The sequence below is a fragment of the Etheostoma spectabile genome, chromosome 9 (assembly GCF_008692095.1).
Source record: "Etheostoma spectabile isolate EspeVRDwgs_2016 chromosome 9, UIUC_Espe_1.0, whole genome shotgun sequence".
Taxonomy (NCBI): Eukaryota; Metazoa; Chordata; class Actinopteri; order Perciformes; family Percidae; genus Etheostoma; species Etheostoma spectabile.
In genome coordinates this window covers 7,489,933-7,505,804 of record NC_045741.1, presented here as the reverse complement: position 1 = coordinate 7,505,804, position 15,872 = coordinate 7,489,933, and the positions used below count along the sequence as shown (strand labels likewise).

At 41.5% G+C, this 15,872-nt stretch overlaps 2 protein-coding genes across 3 annotated transcripts in view; both read left to right on the top strand.

The window, feature by feature from the left end:
- Positions 1-3,492: 3,492 nt before the first annotated feature.
- c9h8orf82 (chromosome 9 C8orf82 homolog) lies at positions 3,493-8,581 on the top strand. The gene is given in 4 exon segments (XM_032525399.1): positions 3,493-3,706; positions 3,709-3,778; positions 3,986-4,032; positions 7,028-8,581. Coding segments are annotated over 4 exon segments (714 nt in total). The 5' UTR covers positions 3,493-3,606; the 3' UTR covers positions 7,525-8,581.
- Positions 8,582-9,306: 725 nt separating this feature from the next.
- The window catches only part of naprt (nicotinate phosphoribosyltransferase), a 16,550-nt gene continuing 9,984 nt past the window's right edge, over positions 9,307-15,872 (top strand). Inside the window, exons 1-4 of one of the 2 annotated variants that reach the window (XM_032525383.1) lie at positions 9,307-9,329; positions 9,950-10,348; positions 15,178-15,305; positions 15,734-15,816. In XM_032525383.1, the coding sequence (XP_032381274.1) occupies positions 10,102-10,348; positions 15,178-15,305; positions 15,734-15,816 (458 nt within the window). In that variant the 5' untranslated portion in view covers positions 9,307-9,329; positions 9,950-10,101. The remainder of the gene's footprint in view (positions 9,330-9,949; positions 10,349-15,177; positions 15,306-15,733; positions 15,817-15,872) is intronic. The other variant, XM_032525382.1, reaches the window with a different exon arrangement.

The window sequence follows — 15,872 nt, the reverse complement described above, 5'->3', positions numbered from 1 at the left end:
CCATTCAGGCCTATTGTCTCTCCAGCTGTTCTATGAAAAAAAAGTCCTAGACAGGGTCCAAAATGAACGTGTTTTACCAGCCACTCAATAGATTACCATTGTTTTTTGCCTGGTAAGTGAAGCAAATCTAGCAGCCGCCTGCATACTTCACCAACATTTGGCTGGTGATTGATTGTGTAATTTTGGACCCTGCCTATAAAATGTCATGCTGGGGGTGTTGGCCTTTTAAAATGAGCAGCAGCCTCTGCATGGCTGTTGTTTATGTGCATCTTTTATCAGCCAAGAGATGTACATGCAGCACCCTGAAGAGCCCTGTGGTGTTCACTCAACAATATTAACTTATCTCTTTGTTATTATTTACAATCTGTAGGCTGATATGACTCAGGAATTTGTGTTTTCTAAGTCACTGGCTTGCTGAAAACCAATAATGAGCTGCAGCGATTAAGCAATTAGTTGATTAAGCAACTCTCATCAATTTAGTCATTATTCAAAACATTCACTTTCAGCTTCTCCAATGTGAGGTTTTGATGCATTTTCTCTGTCAAATAAGATAAGTGTTTATAAATCCCCAGAGGCGAAATTCAGTTGTTGCAGCAGCCAGAACAGAAACCCACAACAACAATCGTTGAGTCCATAAAGTCATCAGCAGATTAATCAGTACTGAAAATATTTATAGTGCACCCCTAAAAAAGACACATACAATGCAATCCGTGCAATCTATTTATCAACATCTAACATGAGTAATATCCATGGGTAAATTACCAAACAGGTCTACAGGGCTCATGCCGGCTCAAGGGGTTCATGGGACACCAGGGCCAGTGGCTCCATTGGAAGTGTCTGTTCTTACTTATATCATTGGGACAGCAGGGCTTATTCCAAAAATAGGAATGTCCTGGTCCAAATCCTTTAACATTATAGAAGGAGAGAATAAAGTGCCTTTTATTGTCATTATACACATGTAACAATATTGAAGCAACTCCTTTTCTAATGTCAACATATACTCAAGAGAAATGAAACAACTTGGAAAGAAATAAGTAGTGCAAAAGAAAAACGGGGGTAAGGTGCACAGTTCTGAGACGCCATATACAGTATATATATACAAAAATAGAAAGATAAATATGGTTTGTATACAGTGTGATACGCAGTGTGAAATGACATTGCACAGTAATTAAATTGCACAGAATTATCAGTGTTATTAAAAGTATTAAATATTGCACAGTAGGTGAGTAGAAGAGTGTCCGGGGGTAGGGGTAAGACTGTGAAGTGTGAGTTCAAAGAGGTTATGGCTCCCTGTTCTGAATTTAATTTTTCATAATTTTTTTTGTCTATTTCTCTTTTATCATTTCAATTTTTTCTTTCTTTTTATGCTTAAAAGAAGAAACATAATTGAATGAACAAAATGGAAACGAACGCGGTGAATGTAAATCTACTCAATGCTTGGCAATCTCTTTCATTTCAACAGTTTTAATTTATAAGCAACACAAAAATTAACTTAGCTTTTTAAAAATGTATCTGTGATTACATTTGTATGTAAATCCTGCTCTCTTTGTTTTCAGCCTAGACCTTAGATGCAACGCATTGAATTTGTAATCTGAGAATTATACAACAGAGGACGGCTATTGCAAATCTGTCACATTCCTATATTTTTACTTTTATTTTTACTATTACTACGATGTCTATCTCATGTTTTTATTTACCCTGTATTACTTTTTTTTTTTTACTATTGTTTCTTGATTTATATCAATTGTAATCCCCTTCCCATAAACTCATGTTGAACTACGTTGTCTGATTGTAATGTTATCTTTAAAAAAAAAAGAAAAATATAATATAAAAATATAATAATAAATGTCCACTAGGCGGCGCCAGTCAACCACTGACGATGTTTGTGTTTAACAGTAAAATACTTCCGGGCCTGTTGCACGAACCAGATAAGGGATTAGCCGTGATATTCAAGTCTCTGGATGAATTTAGCTGGACTCGGTTGCACGAACCAGATTGAATTAAGCCCAGCCATAACCATGGAGTATTTATTCTTTGCGGCTAGCCGGGTCCAGAGCAGGCTAACAGCCGGGCTAAGATTAATCCGTGAGTTCAGGTGCAAATCAGCTGCCGTCTCGATACCCAAATAAACGTGTTAACAGTTATTGCGTTGTCTCTGCATGTTTTCTGCTTTATTTTTATTAACATACATTAGCCTACTTGTCACTTTGTTTTCGCGAGTTTGATTTAAACCCACTACAGCTGTTTAGATGTTAGAAATTGTTGCACTGGCACCCTGATGCGGAGTGGGACTTTTCCGTGGGACGGTACTATGTCGAGGCTCTGCGTGCGGCCGGTGCCCGGTGGCCGGTGGCCGCCGCTGCCCGTGGTCTGCGGCCCGTGCCCGGTGCCGTTCCCGGTGGCCGGTGCCCGTGGCCGTGCCGTGCCCGGTGCTACCGCCTCCAGCAGACAACGAGTCGCGTCAGCGTCCACTCTCTCTGTAAAAGTAGAGATGAGCAGCGCACGCCGTGGTCTCAGCTTCAGTTTCTACAGGACGCGCTCCGGGTTAGTGTGACGATATTATGTAGCGATTTCCAGATGATAATAATGGCAGACTGGTCAGAGACCAATACATTCTGATTTCATGTTCTGTTGCTTGTCCTTCTCTAATGAAGGTAGTTTTGTGTTACTTAATAAGTGGGCCTATTGTTTTTTGTTATAAGCTACTTAGTTTCATACCTTCCTACTAAGTCTCCCATCCCTGGACCAAACGTGGTCGATATACAGCACGTATGGTAGTGTAGTTTACATTCATCACACTGGGAACACACCACAATGCTTCTTATCTTTTTATTTGGTGCGGTCACTGTCAGAAGAATAAAAAAAACATGAATATTGTTTACATATGCCACGCGTGTATGAAGTCATTACTTTTTTCTAGTTGTTGTCCCTTTCTGATTGTTCTGTAAACATTAATTGCCCAAAGAATTAGATATAGCTTATGAAGATTTGGGCTATGTTGTGAAAACATGTTCTCACGTTGTGAAAGGGTTTGAAATTAAGCCTAAAGTCCGTTGTCCATTTCCCGAGAACATTAGTTCCCTCTGCTCACTTTGAGGCAAAGATATATTTTAAAACCCCCCCCACACATTCAGTCGGGTCCGCTATGTTGGGCTTTTTCTCCGTTTTATAGAGCCGATTTCCCTTTTTGCATATCTTCCCCTCCTCGTTTTTTCCATTAAAGCTGCTGCTCATTGGTGAACATTTGGCGCATGCGTCTTCTCATCTTGCTCAGTAATCTGTGATCGATAACGGTCTTTTGAGAGAAGCCGTGAACGTGCACTTATCCTGGCTATCTACACCTGGCTTGAAATAGCTCACCGTTTATTCCTGGCTCGGCAAACGTGCAAACCGATTTAGCCGCGATGAGCAGACACACAATTCAAGCTGCGCTTTTTCACTCATCCTGGATATCTTTATTCTACTTTCGTGCAACAGGCCCCGGTGTGTAGCTCCGTCTGTACACAACATAAGGGAAAACCTGCGTATGCTACTCCAATAGAGTCCTCGCGCTAGAGGTTATCTCGGTTTCCGCGTTTATCCTGCCCATATCCCGTCTTTTCGGCCATGTTGGTCTCCTCCGCGGCTCTCGGCTGCAGAGTTCTGGCCGCTCTGCGCTGCCTGCCCGCCGGCTACACCGCCTCCAGAAGCACCGCTAACGTCACATACTCCAGGGCCAGAGCCCGGTCCCACGTGTCCGTGAATACTTCTACTACTTGACCACCAAGACAGGTGAGACGTGGACTGACACAAACAAAACCTTCAAAATATAATTATGAAATAGATTTCCTGCTAGAATGACGTGTGTGTGTGTGTGTGTGTGTGTGTGTGTGTGTGTGTGTGTGTGTGTGTGTGTGTGTTGTGTGTGTGTGTGTGTGTGTGTGTGTGTGTGTGTGTGTGGTGTGTGTGTGTGTGTGTGTGTGTGTGTGTGTGTGTGTTCATTTAGCTTTTCCTCGATGACACTAAGTGAGAACTTCGTCACCTGCTTCAAAGGTAAACATGACACACACGTCTCTTACATTTCTTATTTAACAGCTTGTACATCAGCTCAAATCCAGTGGTGGAATGTGACTAAGTACATTTACTCAAGTACTGTACTTGAGGACAAATGTTGATACTTACTTTTACTTAAGTCTTTTTGTCACAGGGCTGCCAACTTTTCCCAAAACCTTGGAGTGAGATTTGGGGGGGCCAACCCATATTTTGCCGCGTACAAAGCAATTTCTTTGGGTCTTTATCCTTCAGGGTTTAAATTGGGATTTGTTATATGTCTGGGGGGATGGGGCTCTCCCTAGGGGGGTCTGGGGGTATGCCCCCCCCAGGAAAAAAAATTGAAAAATAAACCATTAAATGGCACTTTCTGGAGAGTTTTTTTGCAAAAAAAATGGAGAAATCAAGTCTTGCATGATATGTGCAAAACTGTAGAGTTAAGAACCTTTGTGTTGTTGTAGTATCAACAGGTATTAGGGCATTCAGCATTAACATTATATACTTTATTAACTTCTTATGATATAAGAACTGACCCAGACAATGTGCCAAACATAATGAACCACATGAAGAGACAGAAGAGGTGTAGGGACCAGGGACCCAAAGTTAAATTAATGTTGAGGGATCAACTAGGACCACTGAAATTCTAAAGAATAAGAACCATTGAGTTACATAGATTCTAATCATTTAATCTTTGTGCCAAGGTTCAGTAATGTTTGGCCCTCATCCTCTGTGCCCCACTTACTGTATTTACTTTTTTGGGAAAATAAAGACTATTTGTTCATTTTATAAAACATCAAATTAATTATTTACAGTTACATTTAGAGATGCACCGAGGTTAAAGAAGCACCATAGTGGCCCAACGTTGCAGTATAATATAGTATAGTATATATAGTTTTTATATACAGTATAGTAGGCCTATAGCTCAGATGTGTTTCATCAGATTTTTGCTCATGTTTACAACTTTGTGCACATTCCAAATATAACTCCTCCCATCTCTGTTGTCCGAGATTTGGAGAGTTGTATTAATATAGTCTGCGGTGCAAGTGTATTGCCCCGCTGATATGGTAATATCTCACTCAGACCGTCGCACAGACTCAGAGGCCCATTTGGGTCTCTGGTCTCTGACAGAGTTTAGAGGAGGCTGTACGCTGCTCTTCATCGGAGGTCTACGCACGGATGCAACGCGTCACTGCCCCCCCCCCAGCAGAGCGGGTCCACCAACCGCGCTGCTCACCTCTATTGTTTCAGAGAGTGGACACGAAGCGACGGACGGGTCTGTGATCCTCAGAGCTCATACCTGAAGCCGGGCAAACGCACCTGGGATGGCTCGTGAACAAAAATGTTCTCAGTTTGCGACAATTCAAAACTTCCACAGACAGGGAGCGCTCTTGAACCCCCCCCCCCCACAGTCTCTGAAAGCACAACTAGTCGATCACGAGTGGATCAACAGGTAGATCTATAGATAAATTCATCTTTCAGAAATCTGACCGACCGGGTTGACACTTCAGCGTGAGAAATCGGGGGTGTGGCGTGTGCGCGTGTGAAACCAGTCAAATGCGTGTGTCTCACGGCCAATGCGTGAGAGTTGGCAGCCCTGTTGTCATGCCACTTTCCACTTAACTACAATTCAGAGGGAAATATTGTACTTTTTACTCTACTACATGAAAGGTCCAATGTGTATTACATATTGTGCTTTTAATAATCCAATATGTAATATATTTACTGTAATAAATCCAGAAATTACCCCAATACATCATCAGATATTAAGGAAACATGCAAAGTTGAAATACTACCTTTTCTGACAACATTGCTAATGCCAGCATTTTCTCCTTTTTGTAATTTTTGTTCCGTGATGCAGTGTCTGTTTGTGTTTTGGCCTGTGTGTTGTTATCCACGGCCCAGTTGGACAGCCAGGCCGGGTTGCCAGATATACCTGGAAAAACTTAAAGCCAACCCACAACAGGTGCAACGTTAGTACAGCCATGGAAGCAACAAACAAACAAACAGGATCACTGAGATAGATTCTACCTGACCTAAAAAGACGGCATGTTTCTAACAGTTGCGTGACCAGAGATGTAACAAACCCGGGTAAATATTGGAGATGTATTTGAAAGAAAACCTTGAAAAAATGATGATTAACCACAATTTGGGCCCCCGCCCTGCAATAACTCTGAGGACCAGGGTTGGGCATTCAGATTCTTCCTTTTGATCCCGGTTCTTATCGATTCTGATTCTTTGAGCGGTGGAGTTGAAACGCATTCTTACTTCACAAATAAGAACCAGGTTCTGTATTGAGTTAACGGTTGGTTGCAGTTTTACCGGGCTTTTTCAACGCTGAATAAAGCTACACTTAAGCGCCGCTTACTGTGCTCCATGACACTAAAGTGGCATAACAGGCATGTTAAATTTGGATCCGATGATCAGATTTGAAACCAAATCCTACAAACGCTTCCATTAAAGACACGATTCCACTGGAATCATAATTTTTAAAACGATTCCCAGTAGGAATCGGTTCTCGAGGCCCAACCCTACTGAGGACCCGTAGGGTCTACACATGAGAACCGCGGAAAAACAAAACCGCGGGGTAGGGCGCAGAGCAAAGACGAAAAGCACAGCGCAGGAACGGTGTGGAATTAGTTGCGCCTTGAAAGGTCAGCGAGGTCGAACTTGAATTAATTTGAACTTTGAGCGTAGGCCTACAGTGGTGTGCGAAGCCAAGGGTGGTGCTGCGCCTAGTTGGACGGCACCGCTCTCCCCACAGTGCAGAGCGGTTTGTGGAAGTGGTTTAGATTAGATTAGATTAGATTAGATCATACTTTATTCATCCCACAATGGGGAAATTTCCGTATTACAGCAGCAGCATTTTCTTCAATAACAGCAAAACACAAAAACACAGGCTTAACAGCAATGCTCCACACGTTTCCTTTCAACGCTTAGCAACTTGGCAGCTTTGCTTTGTTGCTCAGCCTTTCATCGTAAAACCTGTTTCTTTATCCAGACGTGAAGTTCCTGACCTTCTTCTTCAGTCGGCTGTGCTCCAATCAGAGCGGTCGCTATGAGGAGGACTTCCCCTTCTTGTCCCTGTGTGGCAGGGAGAGGAACTTCGTGCGCTGTGATGACCGTCCCATGGTCTTCACCCACCTGCTGCAGAGTCCCGCGACGTCGCCGGGAATCATGGGAGATCGGGAGCTGCTGTCGTACTGCGGGGGGGCGGAGAAGCTGTCTGCCCCGTTCCGCCCGGAGGCGCTGTACATGCATCCAGTCAGCGGGCGCGTTTACCACCCCTGCTCGGAGCGCGGAGGGGGGGTCGGCCTGGTCAGGTCGGCTCTGGCCATCGAGCTCAGCCCCTTCTTTGTTTACGCTCCGGAGCACGGCCAATCGGGACAGCCGACACACTTTCTCTGGGGCGGACAGAAGCACACGCTGACCAATGAGCTCGCGGGATGCTTTCCCACTGTGGAGGAGGCCAGTGGGCAGAAGGATGAACTGGGATAACAACCAGAACTGGTCAAAAGTGTGACTAAGATTTTTCAAATGCTGTCTATGTAAGCCATCAGTGTTCCGTACTGCCACTGGGAAAAGACGACCACGTTCTCACAGTTGTAATCACTATGTGATCGTTACTGTTGTAGCCAGAGCCGATGTTTCCTCCTATCCTAGTGTACGTGATGTGTGAGATTTACGCTGAGGATGCAGAGTGTGCCTGGCGTTTTTGTGGCTTTAGACTACTCAAACATAGCAGTGTCTCTCCTCAATACAGGTTGCAGTTTAAAGAAAAAAGAAAATTAATCTGAATCATATTTGTGGTCCTAAAGAGGAATAACTATCCAGAAAGTCACTATAAAAAAGCAAAGATTAGGGTACCGTCTAGAAAGAGTAACACACAATACCTTTTCTGCTTTCTTTTCCTGTTAATCCTTAAAGAAAGTTCTATTTTTCATCCGGACCCTGAGGTTGGAGAGGCTAAAACTACAGCGGTTGAGAGGCAGCAAGAGACTGAAAGGTGCTTTTTGTTTTAGTTTTAATTTTGTGACACAAATTCAACACAAGGACAACAGATGTTTATTCTCTAACTTTTCTCACTGCTGTCCTTTTAAGCAAGGTTCTGTCACGTGGAAATCCGATTTAGACGAAACCTTAAATAACCCAAAGTAAAAAGAAGGTGAATATAACAAAGTCGCTCAATAGAAGAGAGCTGTTACTTTGCACGTTGGGAACAGATGGTTGTACATTAAACAATAATACATAGTCTACTAATATATAAGATAATATATCGTAATATAAACAACCTGTATGATTTACAGAGTAGCAAATATCTGCATCAGAGCGTAATACAGAATTTTGCTCTAAACGTCATTATATTTGCATTCATAGAAATTACAGATTTGAATCAAATAGTTTAGTATTCATGTTCTTGAAATACGATTAAAAAAACACAGAATTGAACCTTTAAATATATATTTATGTGAAAAACAAGGAACATGTTCTTTGGCAAAAACAAGAATAAGCTACTGAGTGTACACAGATCCTTGTTTAATAAAGGGAGATACTCAGTCTTGTTTTATTTTTTGTTATGTTACATTTTTGACAAGAAATTTTAAGTTTAAGATGAAATTGCTACTGCAGATTTTGACCCCATATCTCTGAAAGTAACAAAGTACATTCACACAAATATTTGAAGGTACTTTAACTTTAGGCATTTAAAAAAACAAATACTTTTACTTCACTACATGTATCTGACTGATGGTATAGTATAGACTTTACTTTGCAGATGAAGATGACATACAAATTGATTTTGCAACTTTAAGATGCATCTTGCACAAACCTATAAACTATAATATTCAACACCACGCAAAGACCCATTTTCTTTTGCTTTTCTTGGTAACGTTTATGCCACAAAAACGTTACAGGCGTTATTCTGCAAACACAACAGAACAAATACATGACAGACAGACCTCACCAGAATCAGGTCTAACCAACAATGTAACTGCCAAACATCAAAAGATAAAAGAGAGAGAAAGAGAGGGAAAATGCTAAATAAATAAATAAATTCCTTCCTCATTCGCAAACAAATATTCCAATAAACGCAACGAAAAGCCATTTATGTGGAGTGCCTTTGTTTTTGACAGTAGGGGAGACCTAGCTTACAGCTAAACTAGAGGCCACTGTGACAACTGAATATAAGTTGAATATTAGTTAAATGTGTAAGAAGCATCTTAAGTTGCGATAGTTGTTCTCTATCAACGGTTGTTCGGCTCATTTTGCAGCGGCCATTTTGTGGAACGCACACAAACGTTAAGGTGAGGAGGTATTTCGTTATTTTTATGTATCTGAGTATTTTTTTGTGTTGGTTTTGTTGTTGTATTAAAAGCTTGTAGGTTGTTAGTCATTTCAAACTTAAAAACGAATTAAAAAAAGTTTAAGTTAATAGCTTGGATTTGAGTAAACTTCAAGCTAGCAAGCTAAAGCAATGTGGTAGCTAGCTTTACACTGCTTTCTAACTTCTATTCATGATGAATTGTTATGAAACAATGGCTTTAACACAGGCTATCCCCAGCACTGTAAATTCATTTATTTGACTTCTGATAATCCTTGAGACAATTGGGTTGTAAAAATAAAAGGCATACAAATTTAGATATTACGAGATACTAAACTTTCATTCAATGTAGGAATTACCGCTGAACTATGTTTTAAACATGAGTAATTTACACAAGAGTAAAACGTGACAACCAACCCCGGTCTTCCTTAAAGTATATTCTCTGTTTGTAACTTTAATGTACTACATTTTAACTGAATGGCTTATTAATTCATTGTTTTTACGCTCTGAGTTTGAGTTGGAGTCGTCATAAAACGCTCATTCAACTCGGACAGATGGGAATATAAATAGCTCACCATCTAAATACATTTGTGTTTATACAAGTGTCACCTGAAACTTCAACCGCAGTAGTATTTCCCGGGGCACATCACGCCTTTTCCGTGGCCAAAGTCTCCGCGCTCTGGGGCTTTGGAGAACTGCAAGTCCCAGAGATCTCGGCATCAGTGAACCCAGGACACGGGCCCAGGTTAGTTAACATGGCAGCGCCGTCCGGCAACACATGCGGGGCTATGGAGCGCTCTATCCGGGAGCGGGTCCCCCCGCTGCTCACGGACCTGTACCAGTTCACCATGGCGTATGCGTACTGGCGGACTGGCCGGCACCACGAGCCCGCCGTGTTCGAGCTCTTCTTCAGGGACAACCCGTTCGGCGGCGGCTTCTCGCTGTTCGCCGGGCTGCACGACTGCCTGCTGTTCTTGCGCAGCTTTCGCTTCACAGACGAAGGTGAGACAGTAAACTTGGGATTTTTATTCACTTGTCAACTTGACTGCTATTAAAACAGCAGCAACTGACCCCAAACTAGTTTAATGACAGTGTTATTTTTCATCAGATTTGCATGGCATTCCCGCAAACTCCCTTTGAAACGCATAGGCTACAGTTGTGGTTGCGCAATACTCCGCGCGACCCCTGTGAGGCTTTCAATGGTACCCTAACCCGGTGGAGAATTTCACTGAACTTTGACGTTTAGATCTGAACTTTCTCACGTGAAGTTAAATAACTTAACACACGATACGTAATCTCTTGGGTGCCGTAAGGAACAGTACAAGATGAAACACTGCAAACCAAGAAAGTTGAACGCTTGACCAAATGTTGGCCTCCTACAAGTGATTAACTGCTTTATGGGTTAAAGTTCATACAGTTTCGAGCAATTATAAAACAACATAGGCTACAATGTTGTCTTTCACAGTTACTTTTAAACAGGTATGGTGAATGAGCCTCTGTCAGCTGTGTGACAGTATAGATAACCATACTTTGATATACTACTTCTGCATTCACTGTACTTTTGTAAAAGTAGTTACGGCAAAATATACTCAAATGCACTCAATTTGTAGAATGGATTCTCCCGTTCAGTGTTATCTTATACTTATATTATGGGACGGTTATTGCTGATAATAATTTATATAGAATGACACATTTCCTTCTGTTAGATTGTTAAAAGACTTGTGTTATTGGATCATTATTACTAATGAATTAACCTCATAATTTTTATTTTGTAGCTGGATGAGGTGGAGCTAACTTACATTTATACTGCACTGTTGCTCAGTTCTATATACACCAAGTTATGTTTTATAAAAGACAGTTGTATAAAGAGTATACAACTCTAGCTTTCAATTAAATTTATGTTGTTTACCTTTTGAAATGGCAAAGATTGAACTACTTAACAGAATTTAAAATAGTGTAAAATTTTAATAACTTAAAGCTACATTGTGCAACGTTTGTAGTTTGTTCGTTATCAAAATCTGTACTGCCCTTTACAAACTTGTCCATTTTTTATGAATATTGACCACCACCATCAATTTCCAGTATTCCTATTGGCTTGAAATTTTACATTTGCGCATGTGTGAACTGGGGTAGACGCTCCATAGTTATGGGGCATCTTGAAATACGTTAGCCGGCGAGGGACAAACACACACTGCTCTCGTGTGCATGTGACATAACGTTAGTCTGATGGGGTTTGTTATGGGAAGTGAGGCTCTCTAGTGTGTAGAAAAGTACCGTAAGAACACAGCGATGCTCTTCAATGGGTAATGTTTTATGTTGACTGCAAAGACGAAATAAACGTTATCACGATGTCTCCCGCATATTTTTCACCGCAGTTGCCAGACAGCTGCTAGCGGCCAGGTTTAAGCTAATAGTTAGCTTTAAAAATCAAAGGGTCTGTCCCAACTAACGTTAGGGTTCGGAGCCGTGATGCTGTAAACGTAACACTAATCTACAACCGCAGTCTATTTCTGATATATCGTATTTATTTATGTCATCTTGTAAAAATGTCTTTTTTTATATTGCAATATATATTGCAGGAAAATATCGCAATGTCAGTTTTTTTCCAATATCGTGCAGTCCTACTGGAGAGAGTCGTCCCTCCCCGCCCCCTGCTCCCCAGACTGCTGGCTATATTGAGTCATTGTTGTACCCAACTGACAGACCCACTTTTTCAACCTTGCTGTCCCCCTGTCACAATTACATTTTTAAATGACTTCAATACTCATTTAATTTTACGAGCCAATTGCATTACAAACACTACCACTTTCTTCTGTGAGTTTTAAACATGGAGCTCTTCCTTCTCTCCATTGGAGCCTCTATGTGTACAGGCTTGTGGTGATGCGCAATGTGCTATTGGTGCCAAAACAAATCTACGTTTGGTAATTTGTTTTGTCATGGTTCATGTGTTCAATAAACATTACACTTTGTGGCAGAGAATCAACTCAAAGCAAAACAATCGTGCAGGCCTACCTGCCGTCCTCTTCCCCCGAGTGAACGCACTTTACTGGCTTAGAGTTACAGCAACAATCGCTGAACACACTGAAAACTCAAGGCCCTCTCTTTCTGATTTACAGCCCCCATCTCTTGGCCTAAAATAACTCACCGTATACGTTTGTTAACAGCCGTGGCCCGCTGGCCTGGTCCTCTGGTAACATTAGCAGTTAGCAAGGTTAGCATGGCAGCATTCGCCAAGACCAGTCCAAATCACTATGCTTAAGTCTCTCAATTGTTTTTGTGAGTAACCAACTCTGGTACTCAAGCTATATAATTCAATGTGAGAACACAAATATTGAAATGACATAAAATGCCCGTCGCTTGTAGCTGTGATAAACTAGCCTGAAGCTAATGCTTACCTGTTCAGGAGGGAATTAGCCTACTCAGCGTCCTTTTGAGCTCTAAGCGGTCTCCATCTTTCAAATACATCTCCAATATTTACCCAGGGTTAATGTCTTTGGTCACTCAACTGTTAGGAACAACTTTTTTTAAAGTTGGGTAGAATCTATCTCCGTTGTTCCTGTTCAGTTATTTGTTGCTTCCATGGCTGTACTAACGTTACACCTGTTGTGCGTTGGCTTTAAGTTTTTCCAGGTATATCTGGCAACCCGGCCTGGCTGTCCAACTGGGCCGTGGATAACAACACACAGGCCAAAACACAAACAGAATATCCGTCACAAAACAAACATTTCAAAGGAGAAAATACTGGCATTAGCAACGTGTTCAGAAAAGATAGTATTTCAACTTAGCATGTTTTCTTTAATATCTGATGTGTAAATTGGTCATTTTTGGATTTATTACAGTAAAGATATTACATATTGGACTTCTAAAAGCCCAATATGTAAGGTTCTGCCACTAGGGGTCCCTGAATCAAAACATGAACAAAGGAGAAAGTTTGGTGACACGTTGAAGTAGCGTGGCATCGTGGGAGTTTCCGCCATTGCAATCAGCTTCCCCCGTTGGGATTCCTTCAGTGTTCATCGTTCAAGAGTTTTTTTATCGGCAGAGGTTTCCTGCTCCCCAAAACACACAGACTTAAAACCAATAAAAACACGGAATAAAGCAGTTCCTATAAAAATCAATGTTTCTCAGACACTGTTCAGCTCATTGTATATATTTTAAATGACTTGTTCTTATATTCTATCCTATTATTATTATATTCATGTATATCCTGAGTGTGTGCTGTACGTCTGATATTTTGCTGCTGATAACACTGGAATTTCCCATTTTTCTGGGGATCAGTAAAAATGTTTGTTTTTTATTACGTTAAGATCCAGACACCTGATAACTAGGTTAAAAATGACTTAAAGGTCACATATCATGCTTTTCCGTGTTTTCTGTCATATCTATAATGGTATAATGTTAACATGATTTTCATGTTAAATGTTCAAATAATGAGGTAAACGTATCTTAGACAAATTCCCGTGAGCTAAAACGTTCAGACTATTTTTTCTACTCTCGGCTAAGTGTTATGCAACTACAAGCCAGCCTGCTATGATTGGTCACGTGATCCAAGGACTGGAGTGTTTTTTTAAGCCACTGAGGGGTTCACATTATCCCATGTAACTACACACTAACGGCAGGAAACAATGTCATCTTGGCTGCCAATGTGAAATTCTCCCCAATTCCGGTGTCACATTAGTCCTAAAACATGTCTGAATGGGTCGTGGTTGGTTCACAAGTCTTTATCTGCGATGATGGTAGAAAGTGCTGCTTCGTTCCACTAAAATCTAACGTTAGCATACTGCTAACTATTAAGTAGCTAGCTACATTCTAACACAACATACCTGTAATCATGGCCAATGCTGGTCATTTCTCCCCAAATTATGGTCAATTTACTTCTGGGAAATGTCCAGTTGTGTATTGTTTGGTTTAGAAGCCTTTTATTGTTGATTGTTCACAGAAAAAAGTACTGCAGCAGTACGCTCATGGTGTATCAGCCACGGGCAGTATGAGAAAAATAGTTTTTTTTTAACAATAAAGCATGTAAACATGTTCTAATACAAACCCAACATGCAAGTATAATCCTGAAAATGCTAAATAATAGTTGCTCTTTTAAGATCCAAAAAGTGTATCTTAAAAATCTGTCTTTAAAACTAGATACAAATTAAATTCATGACAGCTTCTGCCAGACAACCACAACGCTGAGGCATGTACAAAGGGGATATGACGCCATCGACAGGCGACCATGACGTAACAGACCCTCACCTCGAATAAAATGACAGATTTCTCTGGTTTTGACCATTCTTGGAAACATTTGGGATAATGGAAGTACACAACTCACCAACATAGGTGTAGTTGTTTTTAGACAGTGCATATTAAATCTTCAAGAATTACTTGCAATAGAGTATTGGTGCTCTTCTTTAATACTTATTAGTAAAACATAGTAATAAGTAGCATAAATTAAGTAAAGTTCAAGAACCTAAATGGTACTTCTGTAAAGTACAGTCTTCATCTTAACTTCATTATAGTCACAACACTGAGGTTAGTTGGTGGCTGCCAAATTAGATTTAGCTCTATTACTGTGTGTGTGTGTGTGTGTGTGTGTGTGTGTGTGTGTGTGTGTGTGTGTGTGTGTGTGTGTGTGTGTGTGTGTGTGTGTGTGTGTGTGTGTGTGTGTGTGTGTGTGTGTGTGTGTGTGTGTGTGTGTGTGTGTGTGTCTCAGTCAGTCAGTCAGGACATGTGAGGGAGGCGGGGCACATGAAGGACACATGCACTTGATGAAGGGTGCTCTCTGTTGGTCTTGCTGACGTTGTTCCAGCTGTCGAGTTAATGTTGTGTTTTTTTCGATCCAGATGTTGAGTTCCTGCGCTCTGTCCTGCCCCCGGACACTGACCCCGCCTTCTTCCAGTTTCTGCGAGATCTGGACTGCTCCTGCGTCACACTCCGCTCCGTCCCAGAGGGCACTGTGGTATTTGCCAGGGTGAGTTGCAGCGTGAATCTAAAGGTCAAAGGTTGAATATGGGGCGACCTCTAGCTCACCCAGTAGAGTGTGAGTCCTTGGCAGCAGCTGCAGGCCTTTGCTGTGTCTCCCCCCTCTCTCTCTCCCCTTTCCTGCTTTCAAGTCTTGTCAATAAAGCCCATTGATACCCCAAAATAATCTTAAAAATACAGGGTTCTGTTCAAGGTCACAGGAAGATATTTTGCATTTCCTAGAATGGCCCTAAAAAGCCTCTGATTGGCTTACCCTGGTAACACTAACTCGAACCAATCGTACAACTCATGCGACCAACAAATTTCAACAAAGGCAAAAAGTACCAGCCAATTAGGGCCAAAGTAGGGCGGGACAGTCCTTTACCATCCTAGGAAATGCATATTTGCCAAAGGGAATAACTTCTAAACCATCTGCAGGTGCCTCTAATGGAGGTTTCAGGTCCGCTGGCTGTGGTTCAGCTGCTGGAGACCAGTTTACTGTGTCTGGTCAACTACGCCAGGTAATAACCAAAAGACAGACAGACAGACAGACAGACAGACAGACAGACACAGACAC